Source organism: Limulus polyphemus, unplaced genomic scaffold, assembly GCF_000517525.1.
Source record: "Limulus polyphemus unplaced genomic scaffold, Limulus_polyphemus-2.1.2 Scaffold5726, whole genome shotgun sequence".
Taxonomy (NCBI): domain Eukaryota; kingdom Metazoa; phylum Arthropoda; class Merostomata; order Xiphosura; family Limulidae; genus Limulus; species Limulus polyphemus.
This window is the reverse complement of record NW_013671336.1, coordinates 14,915-29,908: the sequence shown is the minus strand read 5'-3', so window position 1 is coordinate 29,908 and position 14,994 is coordinate 14,915. Positions and strand designations below refer to the sequence as shown.

Genomic DNA, 14,994 nt, shown 5'->3' with positions numbered 1-14,994 from the left:
AAAATTTTCAAATTTAACATACGAAATCTTTATAATTCCCAAATAGTTATCAAACATTTCTTAAGAAAAAACTTTATATTTTATCTGTTATTTTCACTAATGGATCTTTGTACAGGTTCAGTAGAATTGACTGATCTTGTAACCACCATAAAAAATTAGAAAATAAATATAAATTATGCCTCTTTCGTTCTAGAATGACAACAAATTATAACATGAAAACATAAATTTTTTAGACTAAATAGCTTAAATCTCATAACATTATACATTTATATATATTTATTATTTTTATTATATTGACCTTTTAGGCCATGCCTGGCTAACAATACAGAGGCTATAATGATGTGGCACATATGCTCTCATGTTACCACATCCAATAATATAAAACTGACCTTTACTCTTTCCAAAGTGACGTCTTGGTTGTGTTTTAGTAGACTAGTATTTTGTAAAATACAATAAAATTTCCATTATTATATATGTATATAGATTATTGATATTTAGAAATAAGTTCTTCAAGTTATTTTTCTTAAAACATAGAACAGTAAATAAAGAAGTAAAGCAAACAATTATGCCTTCTAGTTACAACCTTTGTACTCAGTAGCTGCTTGATGTAGGTTGTTAAGCCTTTTAAAATTTCGCATATGAAGGATATGAAACGAAATAATTTTTTTAGGTTTAATATATATATTTGAATAACCAAAAAAATCTTAAATTACAATATTGATACCATAGAATTCCACTATAACTTATCTAGCTTAGTAACTAAGCTGTATTTGGGTCTAAAAAAATATTAAATTTCAAGCAGGATTAAAAACATAATCTTCTTCCTTGAAATCTTGGCTTGAAAGAATGAGATAGCATCCTAACACATGAAAATGGCTGAGAAAGCTACTAGGAGGACATTCTGAGCTTTCAATTGGTTATTCACAGGTTACATATTGAAGTAAGTGTATATAAAGAACCATTTCCAAAAATGGAAAGAGATGAGTAGGACCGCTGTGTTTGATTCAGTACATGAGTGATATCTCAGCAAATAGAAAATATATGACGTTCTTCTTTTATATTCTAGCTTGTCATATCGGTAATTTGAGTTCCTAATTTGCACGAAACTATAGACTTAGTATTTTGACACCTAAGTTGAACCAGTGCTGCATTCAACATAACATGTGACACACAAGAGTTGATGTTTAACTGTGTTTTTTAATATTTAATTTTAAATTAAGAAATTAAATAGTGTATAATACTAAAATTTGACCCTATTGGTTCTTTAGGGCACTTTGCAATGCTACCATTCAGTTATTTAGGCTTTAGGCCTATCGACTGCCAGGGTCAATAATGTTGTCAACATGTTGAAACTCCTCACCATTACTGAGGGTGTGTGTGGCTGAAATAATGAAGTGCACAGCACTTGATTGGTTGTTATGTGGCTGTGCTGCTTAGAAGGAACACTGGCATAGACCCCAGATAAATAATAGATTATAGCTGTGTACTCCATGTGCCTCTTTTGAAAACAATAGTGTCATATTGATCCCAGATTTCTGCTTGACAATTACAAGAACTGATATAAATTTGTATACAAAAAAGGTATACAACCGAGAAAGTCATTGGGGTCCATGTGGACCCCGGGTGTGCTGATGAGGATTAAGAAAACAAACAATTTTATAAAGGACAATGTTAAATAATATTCTCCCTTCCTTGTTTCTTTTGTTATTAAATCTCTAATGACTCCATTAGTTGCTAAATGCATACCCCCATTTATGGAAAGTAATTACTAACTAATGTAACTGATTAAATACTAGTGCATTTTAACTCAAAGCCAGAAGTTTATAAAAAAAGTGGAAATGTGCTCTATGCTGGAATTTTTTTATCCCTCCACTCAGCCAATAATCATAAAACAAATTAGCCCATGTAACTGCCTGACAGTTTTCAGTTACCATATTAATATTATGGTAATTGAGCTAGCTAACTCTGGCTGATAGATGCAGACACACATACAATGGATTATTTTTATAATAAGATTCTGAATTTACTACATGTATCTTCACAAACTTTGGCAAGTATTTTGTAAACATTACGAGTCTTATCCACAAAAAAATCTGAATTTTTAATAAATATTTTTACTAAAGATTGTCCGTGAATTTCCAAAACTTTATTGGGTCATTCTGACTGCATGGTGATTTTTGTGTTAAAAATAGAAATACTTTTTCATCTTACAGTTTTTATATTTCATTTGCATAACCTCTAAAACCTCCTAAATGAATATTAGAATTGTCTCCAAATTTTCAGGGAAACTTTGTCTTTTATCCATTCTCTGTCCTAACATTAACTATAGTGATATCATCAATTTTTTTCTTCTTTTTTGGATGGATCATTTTGATGAATTAAATATCTTATCTTTATAGTTTAAACTGTTAACCTTTTCTCTAATTTATGTTGTTTTTTTCTGTAGTTCATACTCATTTGAGCAGTAATCCTCCCATCAAAAGCAATAAAATCACAACAATAGATCATTAGCACATCATTAAACACCACAAGCAAAGTGCAGGAACATTTAAGATCTTTAAAAGTACAAGCTGTAACTGCACTAGGCTTCACATTTTTTCATTAAATTACTTCTTCAAATATACATTTTGAAATATATATATATCAGGCACTAGAATATAATGTCCCAAAATTACTATAATTTAACCAGCTTTCTAACTAAGCTATAAGCAAGTTAAAAAATTTCATTTGCTTCTCAGAGATGAATAGTAACAATCACACACTATTTGAGACAAAAAATATACATATGCCAGCCAATAAAGAAATAACTGTATTAAAGTTCTGTTAGCTAGAAAATCATTTTTTATGAGTTGTAAACATGCCCATCAAATAATAATAAGTGGTATAGATAAATTCTTTTGAAACTATGATAAGATTGGAAGAGTTTCACTAATGGGTATATATATATACTTATCACAGTAACTTGAAAAGGTAGGAGGCTCAGATTGTGTATTGTAACACACATGATCTTTAAAAATACAAGCTTTAACTGTGCTAGGCCTCACTTTCTTTCACTAAGTTACCTCTTCAAATAAAAATTCATGTAGCTTTCAAATATACATTTTAAAACAAAAAAAATGTATGTTTTGACCTGCCAATATCTATAGTTTGTGTTTCTTATTGGTTGAAAACTGTAAAAGGGGAGATGAATTACTTGCACAGAAAAGGAATATTGAGAATTTATTCAAATATTTTCATTTGAATTGACTGACTACATGACCACTTTATACTCATTTGATACTACTAACTATTCTAACTTTTAATATAGTATGTGTATCTTCCCAAAATTTGGCAGACTTTCAGTAAACATTACAAATCTTTTACATACAAAAAATTGGATTTTGTAGTGAAGTATTTTGTAATAAAGATTTTGTCTGTGAACATATCATTTTTTTTTTTGACTAGTTTAAACACAAATTGATTTTCATGAAAAGATAAAAAGTACTTTTCTTCATCTCAAAAATCTTTAACTTCCATTGCGTAATCTCTAAAACCTCCTAAATACATTTCAGATGGGGTTTGTTTCAGTAAAACTTTATATTTTATTTGTTATTTTCTCTACCCTAATTCTACAAGGTTTTTCAATTTGATTGACCTTGTAAACAACAAAAAGAAATCTAAATATATCTAAATTACTTTTTTTCTTCTTTATTTCTAGAATGACTTCAAATTGTAACATGAAACTACATTTGATTATCCTAAGTAGCTTTAAACATGTAATAGTATAGATATATTTATACTTAAATTGTATTGTTTTATTGCCCTTTGAACTGTGTATAACTACTATTATAAGTTGTAAGTCACTTGTGGAAGGTGGGGTTTACGTTACACTATCAAATTACATTATACACAAACTGCTCCGAGCTGCTTGCATGTTTGCCTCTTGAAAATTTTTTATCGTTATTATTTATTTTGCCTAATTTATCCTTAACTAACATAAAGAGATCCTTAATTTTACATTTTAGTTACTTTTGTAATAATAGATAAAAAAATACACATGAAAAACAAGAAATAAAGTACATCCCTGGACCTTCTTTTTTTTGCTGCCAACTGTCAATGACACTTAACCCTTCTTTTTATACGAATAGTAGTGATGCACTAAATAATTTGTATTTAATTAAATAATGCACCAAAGAATATAGAATAATAACATGCAAAAAGCAGACAATGTCACATAACTATCACAATTTTTCTGGTTTTCTAACTATGTGACAAAATTCGTAACAAATTCATCCAAGCTAGTTAATATGTTTCCCATGGGAATGAAGCTTGTACTGAAAGAAAAATTCACAATCCTGTGTTTAGAGAACATCATAATATAATACATCATTTGATATATGGAAATCTTGGCTTTCCGTTAGTTATAAATAATATAATATTAAGCATAAGAGAGAACTATTAACAAATTCTGAAAAAGAGGATGTGACAGGTGGGTGTGGCAAGAGGGGTGTGATTTTTTTATTTCATGGCTCTGTAACCAAACAAGATTGAAGGCTAGGAAAATTATGTTTTGTCTGAGTGATATCAATATTACATTGAGTAATTTACGTTAAAATTTGTACTTAATGGAGGGGGTGGTGGATAAGTTAGAGAAGAGGATGATGCCTAGAGAAAATGTCACATTCCTCACACTAGGGGAAATTTGGGATTTTTTTTAAATATTGACTTATAAAATTAAGAATATAAAACATATATAATAATAAAATATGGGTTATTAGCTACATTTTTATGCTATACTAATTGGTATAACATACACAGATTGTAGTTTAATTAAATTTTGAATGTAACTTACTAAAACCTCATGACATCTGCAGTAAAGGATGCTCATGGCAAGAGGGTTAATACCATGTTTAGTAATGTATATTACTAATAAAATTATACATTTTGAATGTAACTGTAAAGAGGTTGTAATGTGCACAATTTATCTTGAGATTATAGGGTTAATGTCATCAATTTCGTAAGTTTTAGTCAAATACATGATAATATAGGTCTGTTAGATGCACTATAACACACATTTATTAGTATAGATAGGAGAATTGTTGTTTTGATTTTTCTAGATTATGCTTATACCAAAAGAGAGAAAAATTATTTCACTGTTTTACTGAACAACTTACCCCATCTCCTAAACCTAACCATGTGTTATTAGCTATGTTACCTTAGTAAAAAGGAATATTTTAATTCCTTTTTTCTGAGAAGTTAGTATAAAAATCATATGCATAAATTAGTTCGAAACAATACCTATAGAAAGTGAATTAAGCCATGTATTTTCATATTGTAAGAATTAACGGATATGTGATCTATTGCTGAAAAAAAGTAAAATAAAATAAATTCTGATAAATTCTAAAAATTTGGTTAGGACTTGGCTCTCATTTATCCCATATTTGAATATGGTTTGGTGTAATAAAGTCAAGAGTTTTTTTAGCAATGTTTGCAGTAAAATACAATATGAAAAGATATTTGGATATCACTTCATATTTATACATCTGATACTTACAATAAAGTTTGTGGTAACTGATGTCAACCTTTGTCATGGTTAGTAGTATATATGATTACCTATGACTAATTATTAATTAGTTACTAATTGTTTTACATCAATTAGTATATATCCCATGTTTTGTCTGCTAATCTGGTGCTGTGTATAGGGAATTCCTGAGAAGGACTGTACTGGCAGGGGACAGGATTTGATAGTGGGTCTTCATGTTAGAAAGGCTGGTACATTATCCACTTGTCCAAAATCTTACCCACTTGGATTTGAATTAACTAATTGTTTGAATGGTTCAAAGAGGAGTACCAGGCTAGACTGATTTCTGTGCTAAGTTTATTGAGTGTATGATCATTTAGATGAATATAGAGGATTTCTCTTTATATTTTATGGTCATATTCCATTATTGTAGTGTATTCCATATATTTTATGGTGGTTTTCTCTGACCCCAATTAGCTATTGCAGGTAGGTTGTTATTTCAGATCCTTGTATGACTATTATGCACTTGAATTCTCAATCTTTGTCTTTTTGTTTCTTTAGTGTATTGGGGTACACATTCAAAAAAGATGTTGTACATGGTAATTTTGGTCTTCATTAGAACTTTAGATGGTTTGATGTGTAGCAACTGAAGCTGTGTTGTAGCTGTAATACCAACATAGCTGTAATTAGAATTTGGTGATCATATAGGATACTAACCATGACCATGATTTATACGTGTTTCTTTTTCTTTTTTTCTCTTTATTATTGTATAGGATGCTAGGAAAAAGGTAAGTTGTATTTAATTTTTTACCTTGGTGAACTCATAAAAATTAGTTATATTAAGTCAGACTTTTGTAGTGAAATTAAAATTTCTAAAATGATTAGATACCAAGTGTAAAAGTTATATTAAAAAACAGGTTGTTCACAATGTTTAAGTTTACTTAAGACATGAGCAAAACTTGTAGAAATGTAGCAATTTTCATGCTGTAAAACTACAGTAGTTTTCTTTCATTTTTTGTGTTTTATATTTAGTTAATAGATAAAGCTATCACAATAAAGTCAAAGAGCAATATTTTTTTTTCTGATAAGACCATCCTAAATGTATGTTGAACCACATGTGCACAGGGGTCACTCCATTAGGCCAACCCAGTATAAGAGAATTAACGTTTGATATAATTCCAAATTTACTATGTGTATTTTTGTGTAAGCTTTTAGTAAACATTGCAAGTATGTTGTACACAAAATAAAGTTTTTTACTAAAGATGTGTCTCTGAATTTACTAAGTCAGTCTAACTCAGATTCCAACTAGTTTGAGTGCAAGATGATTTTCATGTTAAGAATAATAAAAAATTTTGTAGCAGAAAATTACAGTTGTTTGTATTAAGAGCTCTATGCTTCATAACTTTTAACAGTTGCTTACACTTAATTTTATTGCTCTTTCAATCTTGTCTTTCTATTGCAACAAGCAATAAATCAGTCAGCAGGAGTTCAATGTAAGCAAAGTTTCATGCTACAGAAAAATATTCCATGCAGCTTTTAAATATGCATTTTAAAACACAAACAATAATTTTAACAGTAAAACAAAATCCTCCCAAACTATTATAATTTATCTGTTTTTCTAAATAACCTACAAATAAGTTAAAAGAATTTCATTACTTACTGGAGCATCAACTTCAATCTACACTCAATAAAACCTGCTAGGGAAATGATACCTTTTACCAAAATGCAAAGACATCATAATCATGTAAGTGACAAAATGTTTTGGACATAAATGTACCGTTGACAAGTAAGCATGAGTAAATAAGTAATTTTAAAAGCATGAAGAGTTTGGAGGAATTTCTGCAGTGGGTGGGACAAATTTATTGGTATCTCACAAAATAAAGAAGGTGGGAAGGTCTTATTTTAAATTCTGGCCTGTCTGTATCTATAGTTCTTGTTTCTAACTGTTGGACATTCTGAAACCCATGTAAGAGAAGAAAGTAAATCTAGAATGGAGAATTCGGAGCAGAGGGACATACTGATGCAAGTGAAGATTGAGAATTTATTGAAATATTTATTTTTTAAACTAAGAAATTAAAACTTGTATAATATAAAAATTTGAATTATAATATATATTTCAATGACAGTTTTATTGACGTACATTGATAGTAAAATTGTTTAATTAAATTTTCAATGTGACAAATGCACACTTTGACTCCCGCCCTTGCACAAAGGGTTAATATCATCTGTGCATGTATGTTTAAAAAAAAAAGCAAAAAACAGATCAGATTTAAAAATGTTATCACAAATAAGTATATAAATCTGTCGTTTATGATACTATTGTCGATTTCCACTTTTACTCTGTACTCAAACAGACATTCAGAACACCTCAATTGTTTCTATTATCCCTAAAGTTTAAAGGTTTGTCGTGGATATACCTTGATTGTTTTTCTTCACACAGTGGAAATACTTGGAACAAACTTGTTAACTGGAATCTAGTTTCAGCTTAAAACTATATCATTCAATCTAATTCTTTTCATTTTTTTATATTGTAAAATTTCAAAAATTTTGTTGTGAAGCATTGTTTTAAAAAACATTTAGAATAATTCCTTTTATCTTAATTATTTTTTTATTGTTGGTCAGAAAGTTTCTTTTTATATGTACAACCAATTTCAATTTAATTGATGTTCATTAAAATGTTTATCTCAATACCTTATATTTTGCTGATTACAGTAGTCACAATTTGAAGCTATAATTGGTAGAAGGGGTTACTACTGCAATCAACAAAATAAATCATAAAAAATGACAAAAACGTTCAAAGATTTCTTTGGACCTTTTCAAAATGGTGTCACTATTATCGTTGTCAGGCTAGATAACAATATTTTATCTAACAATATTCTTGGTCGAGATCAATTTTTATATAATAAATATAGCTCATTTTCAATAAATAATAAGTTGTGTGTGTGTGTGCTGTAGGTTTTGATTCCGCAGCATATTTTTCTAAAACTGACTAGTTTTACCTAATGTCTTTTCATAGAAGAAACTTTTTGCAGTTTTCAAATTATATAACATTTTTGTTTATGAAAAGAACATCTACAGAAACTATAAAAAAATCCCAGATCTGTCATAACTGATTTTCTCCTAAGTATTCCAAACTGCTCTTGAGATTCCATTGCTGTTTAAATTGAAAAGAAAAATATATATATAAAAAAGGTGTTCAAACTTTCACTTCTGTGTAATTCAGAGGAGTCTCACTTTTAAACAATGCATTTACTTACCTTTAAAAAACATGCCAGTTCTTGCACTATTAGCCTTGATGAAGTTGCAATGGCAAAACATTGGCTGAAATAAAGTTTTTTTTTATTATCTCGATAGGTAAAGGTTTTTATTTTTCAAATTTATTGCCATAAATTGTTTAACTTATGTCAAGCCAAAAAATTCTAAAACCAACTGTCCAACACTGGGTCAGCAGTAACTTTACAGACTTACAACACTAAAATCTGTGGTTCAATTCCCTGCGGTAGACACAGCAGGAAGTCCAATATGGCTTTGTTCAAAACAACAACTCAGGTCAAAACACAAGCAACCTAATCTAAACTGTGCTTTTGAAATTGGATTTTAGCTGTTTATATATTTATGGATTTATAAACTTTGAAAATATGCAGGATATCCTGCTAAATTTAAGCAAAGAATCAAAGGCATATGTAAAAAAGAAAGAAGTGCTATTATCATCTTGAAAACTTAGACTTAATAAAGCATTTATTAATTCACTTCCATGACAGCTAAGTACTTTTCATGTGAAAATCATAATCACCAGCTCAAATGTTTTAATGCACTGTACCAAGCTAACTAATTGTAAAATATCCATTATTTGTTTTCTTATTCTGATTTTATTCTATTTGATTCGTTTTAGTAATGATATTTGAATTATCTTTTTCATAATTGTTCGGAAACTTTTAAATGTGTTTGACAATTTGAATTAGTGGTATTCATGAATGGTATTTTATGAAACAGAGGAAACATTTAATTGGATTTAAATGCCCAACTCAAGCAGCTTGTAAACATTTGTGGAAATGTGCTTTAGAACAACGCTACTTCTTTATGTGAGTTGAAATATTGTTTTCATATATAAGTTATGATATAAATTCTCAATTAAATAAGTAGAATAAAAATTAAAATAATTTTCTAAGGTTTATGTTAAACTGTATTAAAGAAAGAAAGAATATTTTATCGGTCCAAATTAAATGAAGGACTACTTTAAAGGCTCATAATAAAAATAATCTGGTTATTAATTATAAATAATGTTAATCCACAGCTTTTTTAGAGTTCATTGTAAAACATCCAGTTTTAAAAATAATATGATGAAATACTTATGACTCTTCAGCTGATCAGAGTTTACTCCAAAGTTAGTTACTCTTAAAGAAATAATTTTTAAATGCTGCTATGAATAGGTTTTTGCAGTTTTAATAAATGCTATTTAAAGCTTATATATATATATATATATGTAGATGTTTATAATCATCTAGCTGAAAGCAAGATTAGGATTTTATTAGGTTTTTGGAATCAACAATAACTGTTCAAATGAAAAAAAAATCAAACTCAGTTAAAGATAAAATCAGTTTAATGTGCTTCATTTAAAAATATTAGAGTAACAAGTTGAGCTTATTGAAAAGATAAGTAAAAAAAATGTGTTTCACGTATTGTCATAGCCTTACCCAGTCAAATCACAGTTAGTTGTGCCCCTTGACTTGAAAGTAAATGAATATTTTGTTCTTTAAAACCAACCCATGTCACTGGATAAGAAATTAGAATTGTATTTTATTTAACAGTTACTTTAGTATTCGTTCTTGGTAATTTACTGATTATGATCTAATGACTGTAAAACAGGGTAAAGTCCTCAGCTGAAGTTCCAGCAGTTACTACTGGAGGAGGTCTGTTTTCTAGAGGGTCAAAGTTTAGATACAGGTATGAAAAAGGAAAGTGAATTAGAAAATTTGTATGACAAGTGCAACAAGATAAGTTTGGCAGAATCTTCCTTCTATATTTATGGACAATTTGTTTTCCCAGTTCCTTAAAGAAAATGTTTTATTGAACTTTTCTAACTGGAAAATATTTTTTTTTTTATGGAAGTAAAAATAAGCAAAATTCTTGAATAATGTACAGAGCATTCAGTTATAAACATATGTTTTCTGCATGTTTATATGTGTGTATATGCGTAGTAATTATAATAATACAGGAAAATATTTGGAAAAGTGTAAGAGAAGAAATATCTTGCTGTTGTACATTTAGGTTAACCCTTTCTGGACCAAAATGATGTCACTGATATCCCTTGATTTTTCTTTCTTACTTTGAAAATACTGCATGAATCTTAGAACATACTTATTAATCCTTTGTGTATGGGCTTGGTCATTTTGACCAACCTTGTAACCACCACATAACCATGAAATTTTACATACTCTAACTCTGAATATACTAAGTATATCTTAGCTTTTAGTAAACATTACAAGTCTGTTGTACACAAAAACAAATCTGAATTTTTAATTAAATATTTTTACTAAAGGTTTGTCTTTGAATTTATGAAGCCTTTATGTAATCAGTCAGAGTGCAAGATGATATTTTTGTTAATAATAAAAATACTTTCCCATCTTACAGTTTTTCATTTGCTTAACCTCTAGATACTCATAAATGAATATCAAAAGTTTTTTGAATAAAACTTTATGTTTTATCTGTTATTGTGGGCTTGGTCCATTTGACTAACCTATAACCACTACCATGTAACAAAAAATTACAAAATAAATCAAAATTACCCTTTTTTATTTGTAAAACACTTGTAAGAGACATTTACACACTATTCTTACAGCTGAAGCTAATACTTTTTTAATCTTCCAGTCATTTAGATTTATTGTTTTACTGCTGCACTTAGAGTATGATAAAAGCAATTTATCACAGTGGGGTAGCTTTGTGTAAACAAAGGATTCACTTATCAACATGCTACACTTGCCATATGTGTGTGTGTGTGCTATCATAAGTATTTTTTTTAGATTTTTTTTTTCATATAAGTTTTGTTATCTAACCTAATATATTTTAAATTTTTAGAATTAGTTACTTTTATAACAATAATTATAAAATGTACCAAAAAAATTTAGTACTTATGTGTGTACTTTGTCATTTTTCTCAAGTTTTTGCTCTTGACATCTTGACAAAAGTTAACCCTAGGGTTGTTGGTAGTACAGCATTTAATTTTCCTTTTATTTTCAAATATGCAATTTAAGACATAAAATTTCAACATGCAAAAAAAAAATAATTCCAAAACTATTATAATTTAACTGGCTTTCTAACTAAGGTATAAGTTAAGTTTTTTGTCAAATAATTTCATTAGCTGGTGAAAGTAATTTCAGTAATAGCAACAGTGAAACTGTAGGCCAAATAATTCAAAAACTATCTTCAGAACTTGCTAGCCTTGAGTGTAATTCAATAGACTAAAATTTTCTGTTTGTTATAAATAAGCCAATAACAAATATCAGAGAGAATTTATTGGCATTTTTTGAAAGACAAGGTGTGGCATGTGAGTTTGATTTTCTGCTTTTTATCTCAGTAAAGTGAAAATGTTGGAGGCCATAAATCTACACTTTGTCTTAGTAGTATCTATACTCTAAGGGTGTAATTTGTGCCAAACTCAGAAGCTCTTTTAGAAGTAGAAAAAATATCTGAAATGTGCAATTCAGAATTTGGAATATTTCCTTTTGAAAGTAAGAAGTTAAACTTATATTAAAATTTGAATTACAAACTACATTTTGATACTTATTTTATTGAAATATATTGATAATAAAGTAGTTTAATTAAATTTCGAATGTAACTACTATAAAAATGCTGTGACATGCACTTTGATCTACCCTTATCCAGAAGGTTAAATAGTATCTAGTTTTTTAGTTTGTGAAATTTTCCATAATTGTTTGTGGGACACTGTTTTGTCTTAGTTAGTTTGTTTGTAATTAAGCACAAAGCTACACAATGGGCTATCTGTGCTCTGCCCACCACAGGTATCGAAACCCGGATTCTAGGATTGTAAGTCCACAGACATACTGCTGTGCCACTGGGGGGCAAACTCTGTTTTGAAAGAGCAGCATTAAAAATACTTCCCTTCATTGTAGAACTTTTTTTTTAATGTTGATCAGAAATTTCCATTTATATCCAATCTGTTTCTATTTGATTGATATTCATTAACCCTATGAGTGGGTCAAGGTGTACACGTCACAACCTTATCACAGAGCTACTTTCCAAATTTAACTTAACTACTTTGTTCTCAATGTATGTCAGTAAACGTAGCATCAAAACATAGTTTCTAATTCACATTTTTATATTACCTAAGTTTTAATTCCTTAATTTCAAAAGAAAGTATTTAAAAAACTCTCAATCTGTACCTCTGAGTCATATGATGTGGTAGCACTGTGACTTCTTATTTATAAGGACATCAGATTGTTCAACCAATCAGAAACACATGATATTGATTTTGAAAAGCCAGAATGTATTGCTTTACAGAGAGAGATATCCTAAATTGGACTAGGGTTTCATATTATGCTTCTTGGCTTCTCCTACTTTTGAACCCTTAGCAACATATTGCTTCACCATATTTTCTTTTATTACTGGCATCAGATAGATGGTGTTCTGATATCTATGTCCTCAATGCTTTTCATATCTTATTTTCTCAGAAAACCTTATACTCTGATAGTGCCTTCCTCCCTAAAACTTGGGCTGCAGGAGAAGGTAGTCACTGTTTTTAACCTATTATGTTACTTACCATGACTGATCTTGATTCTTATTGTGATCTGACACACACTGAATTTTCTAGAGGGTTTCAGAAAATGTTGTTTATTCCTTACAATGAATCACACTCTATGGATCTTGCTTCAACTATTTTAACAAATTTACTTGTGTAGTTGATCTGTTGTTTACCATTATGTTCCCATTTTTCTTAAAAATTCATTTAATAATTATATTTCACCCAAATTTTCCCAATCATAGTTGTTTTTAGAGGATATTATGCAGGCCAGCATGTAGACGAATTTGAACGTGTTCATAAAATTTTATTTATATCATTTAACTTCTGGTTCTTCAAGCCAGATGGAATCCATAAAAAGTGCATTATTCTCTGTTTGCTGCTTAGTTAACACATGAGCCCATAGCTTTGTCATCAATGGTTACTTCTTAATAATTATATAGGCATCTGGAGTTGTGGAATCATTTGACATGAATAAAATAAGAGAAAAAAGAATATGGTTTTGTTATATAAGGTTCAATATTTGAATTGATTCATAGCTGGAACTCTTGCATGTTACATATACCTTTGTGATTGTCCTACACAAAATTTCACCTTCTGCACTGGTGCTTCTTGAGATTGTGATACCCTCTTGGAGTAAACTGAGAATGTCATATGAATGCTGATGGTGCTTGTTAGTGGGTATTTTTCCCACCTTTGCTTACTCTTTCTTCCCTAGCACTTGAGACACTGGAGATGAGACAACCATTCTCCATCTGATGCTCAAAGCTCCAACCAGGATGGGGAACGCCATCCTCCTTTATTTTTATCCTTCTAACCTATTACAATGTCCTCAAGCTGTAGAGCCTGTCCTCAGGTCTACTTGGGTATTTTCGATTCTCCTTGGGTGGCCACTGACTTGGCTGAGGATCATGTCTGTTTATCTATTACTGGTCTACTCGTTTGAGAATTTTCCTCTAAAGTTACAGGACAATGTATTACAATCTGACTACATGTTATACCACTACATATAATTACCACTGAGAATTTGTCAGTTCCACAAGTAAGTACATTGTACAAGACTCCATTTTCATATAATATTTGGTTGTCAAGAAATTAATGTCACATTTTGGAACACTTTCATTAACCACCCCCCAAAAAAACGTTCATCACATATAATAGTTAAACGAATTGCCCAAACATCACGTTAACATAACCTATATAATGTGTAAAGTTTAGTATACTCTAATCCTTATGGTGATGGCATACGATGAGACACACATTCGGCATTTAACGCTGTTTGAATACAAGCAGGGAAACGATGTCTTTGTAGCCACAAAGAATATCAAAGAAGTTTATGGAAATGTTTTGAATGTTCGTAAGTGTCAACGATGGTTCAGCAAATTTCGTTCAGGTGACTTTAGCCTTAGAAACTGTGATGGCAGAGGCCGACATGTTGGAATTGATATTGATGCTCTGAAGACGTTTGTTGAGTCTAACTCAAGGCAACACACTCATGAAATGGCCCTAAAATTGCATGTCTCACATGAAACAATGGTTCAGAAAATTTCGTTCAGGTGATTTTAGCCGTAAAACTGTGATGTCAGGGGCCAACTTGTTGGAATGAATGTTGATGCTCTGAAGACACTTGTTGAGTTTAACCCAAGGCACACACTTGTGAAATGACCCTGAAATTGCATGTCTCTCATGAAACAATACGTAAACATCTAAGGAATATTGGAAAACTCCATAAAGAAGG

The 14,994-nt window shown here is 29.8% G+C and overlaps 1 protein-coding gene across 2 annotated transcripts in view; it reads left to right on the top strand.

The window, feature by feature from the left end:
- The window catches only part of LOC106472911 (FERM domain-containing protein 5-like), a 51,610-nt gene that overhangs the window by 28,639 nt on the left and 7,977 nt on the right, over positions 1 to 14,994 (top strand). Inside the window, exons 10-12 of one of the 2 annotated variants that reach the window (XM_022401454.1) lie at positions 6,274 to 6,288; positions 9,494 to 9,582; positions 10,367 to 10,444. In XM_022401454.1, coding sequence (XP_022257162.1) covers positions 6,274 to 6,288; positions 9,494 to 9,582; positions 10,367 to 10,444 — 182 coding nt within the window. The remainder of the gene's footprint in view (positions 1 to 6,273; positions 6,289 to 9,493; positions 9,583 to 10,366; positions 10,445 to 14,994) is intronic. The other variant, XM_013933583.2, reaches the window with a different exon arrangement.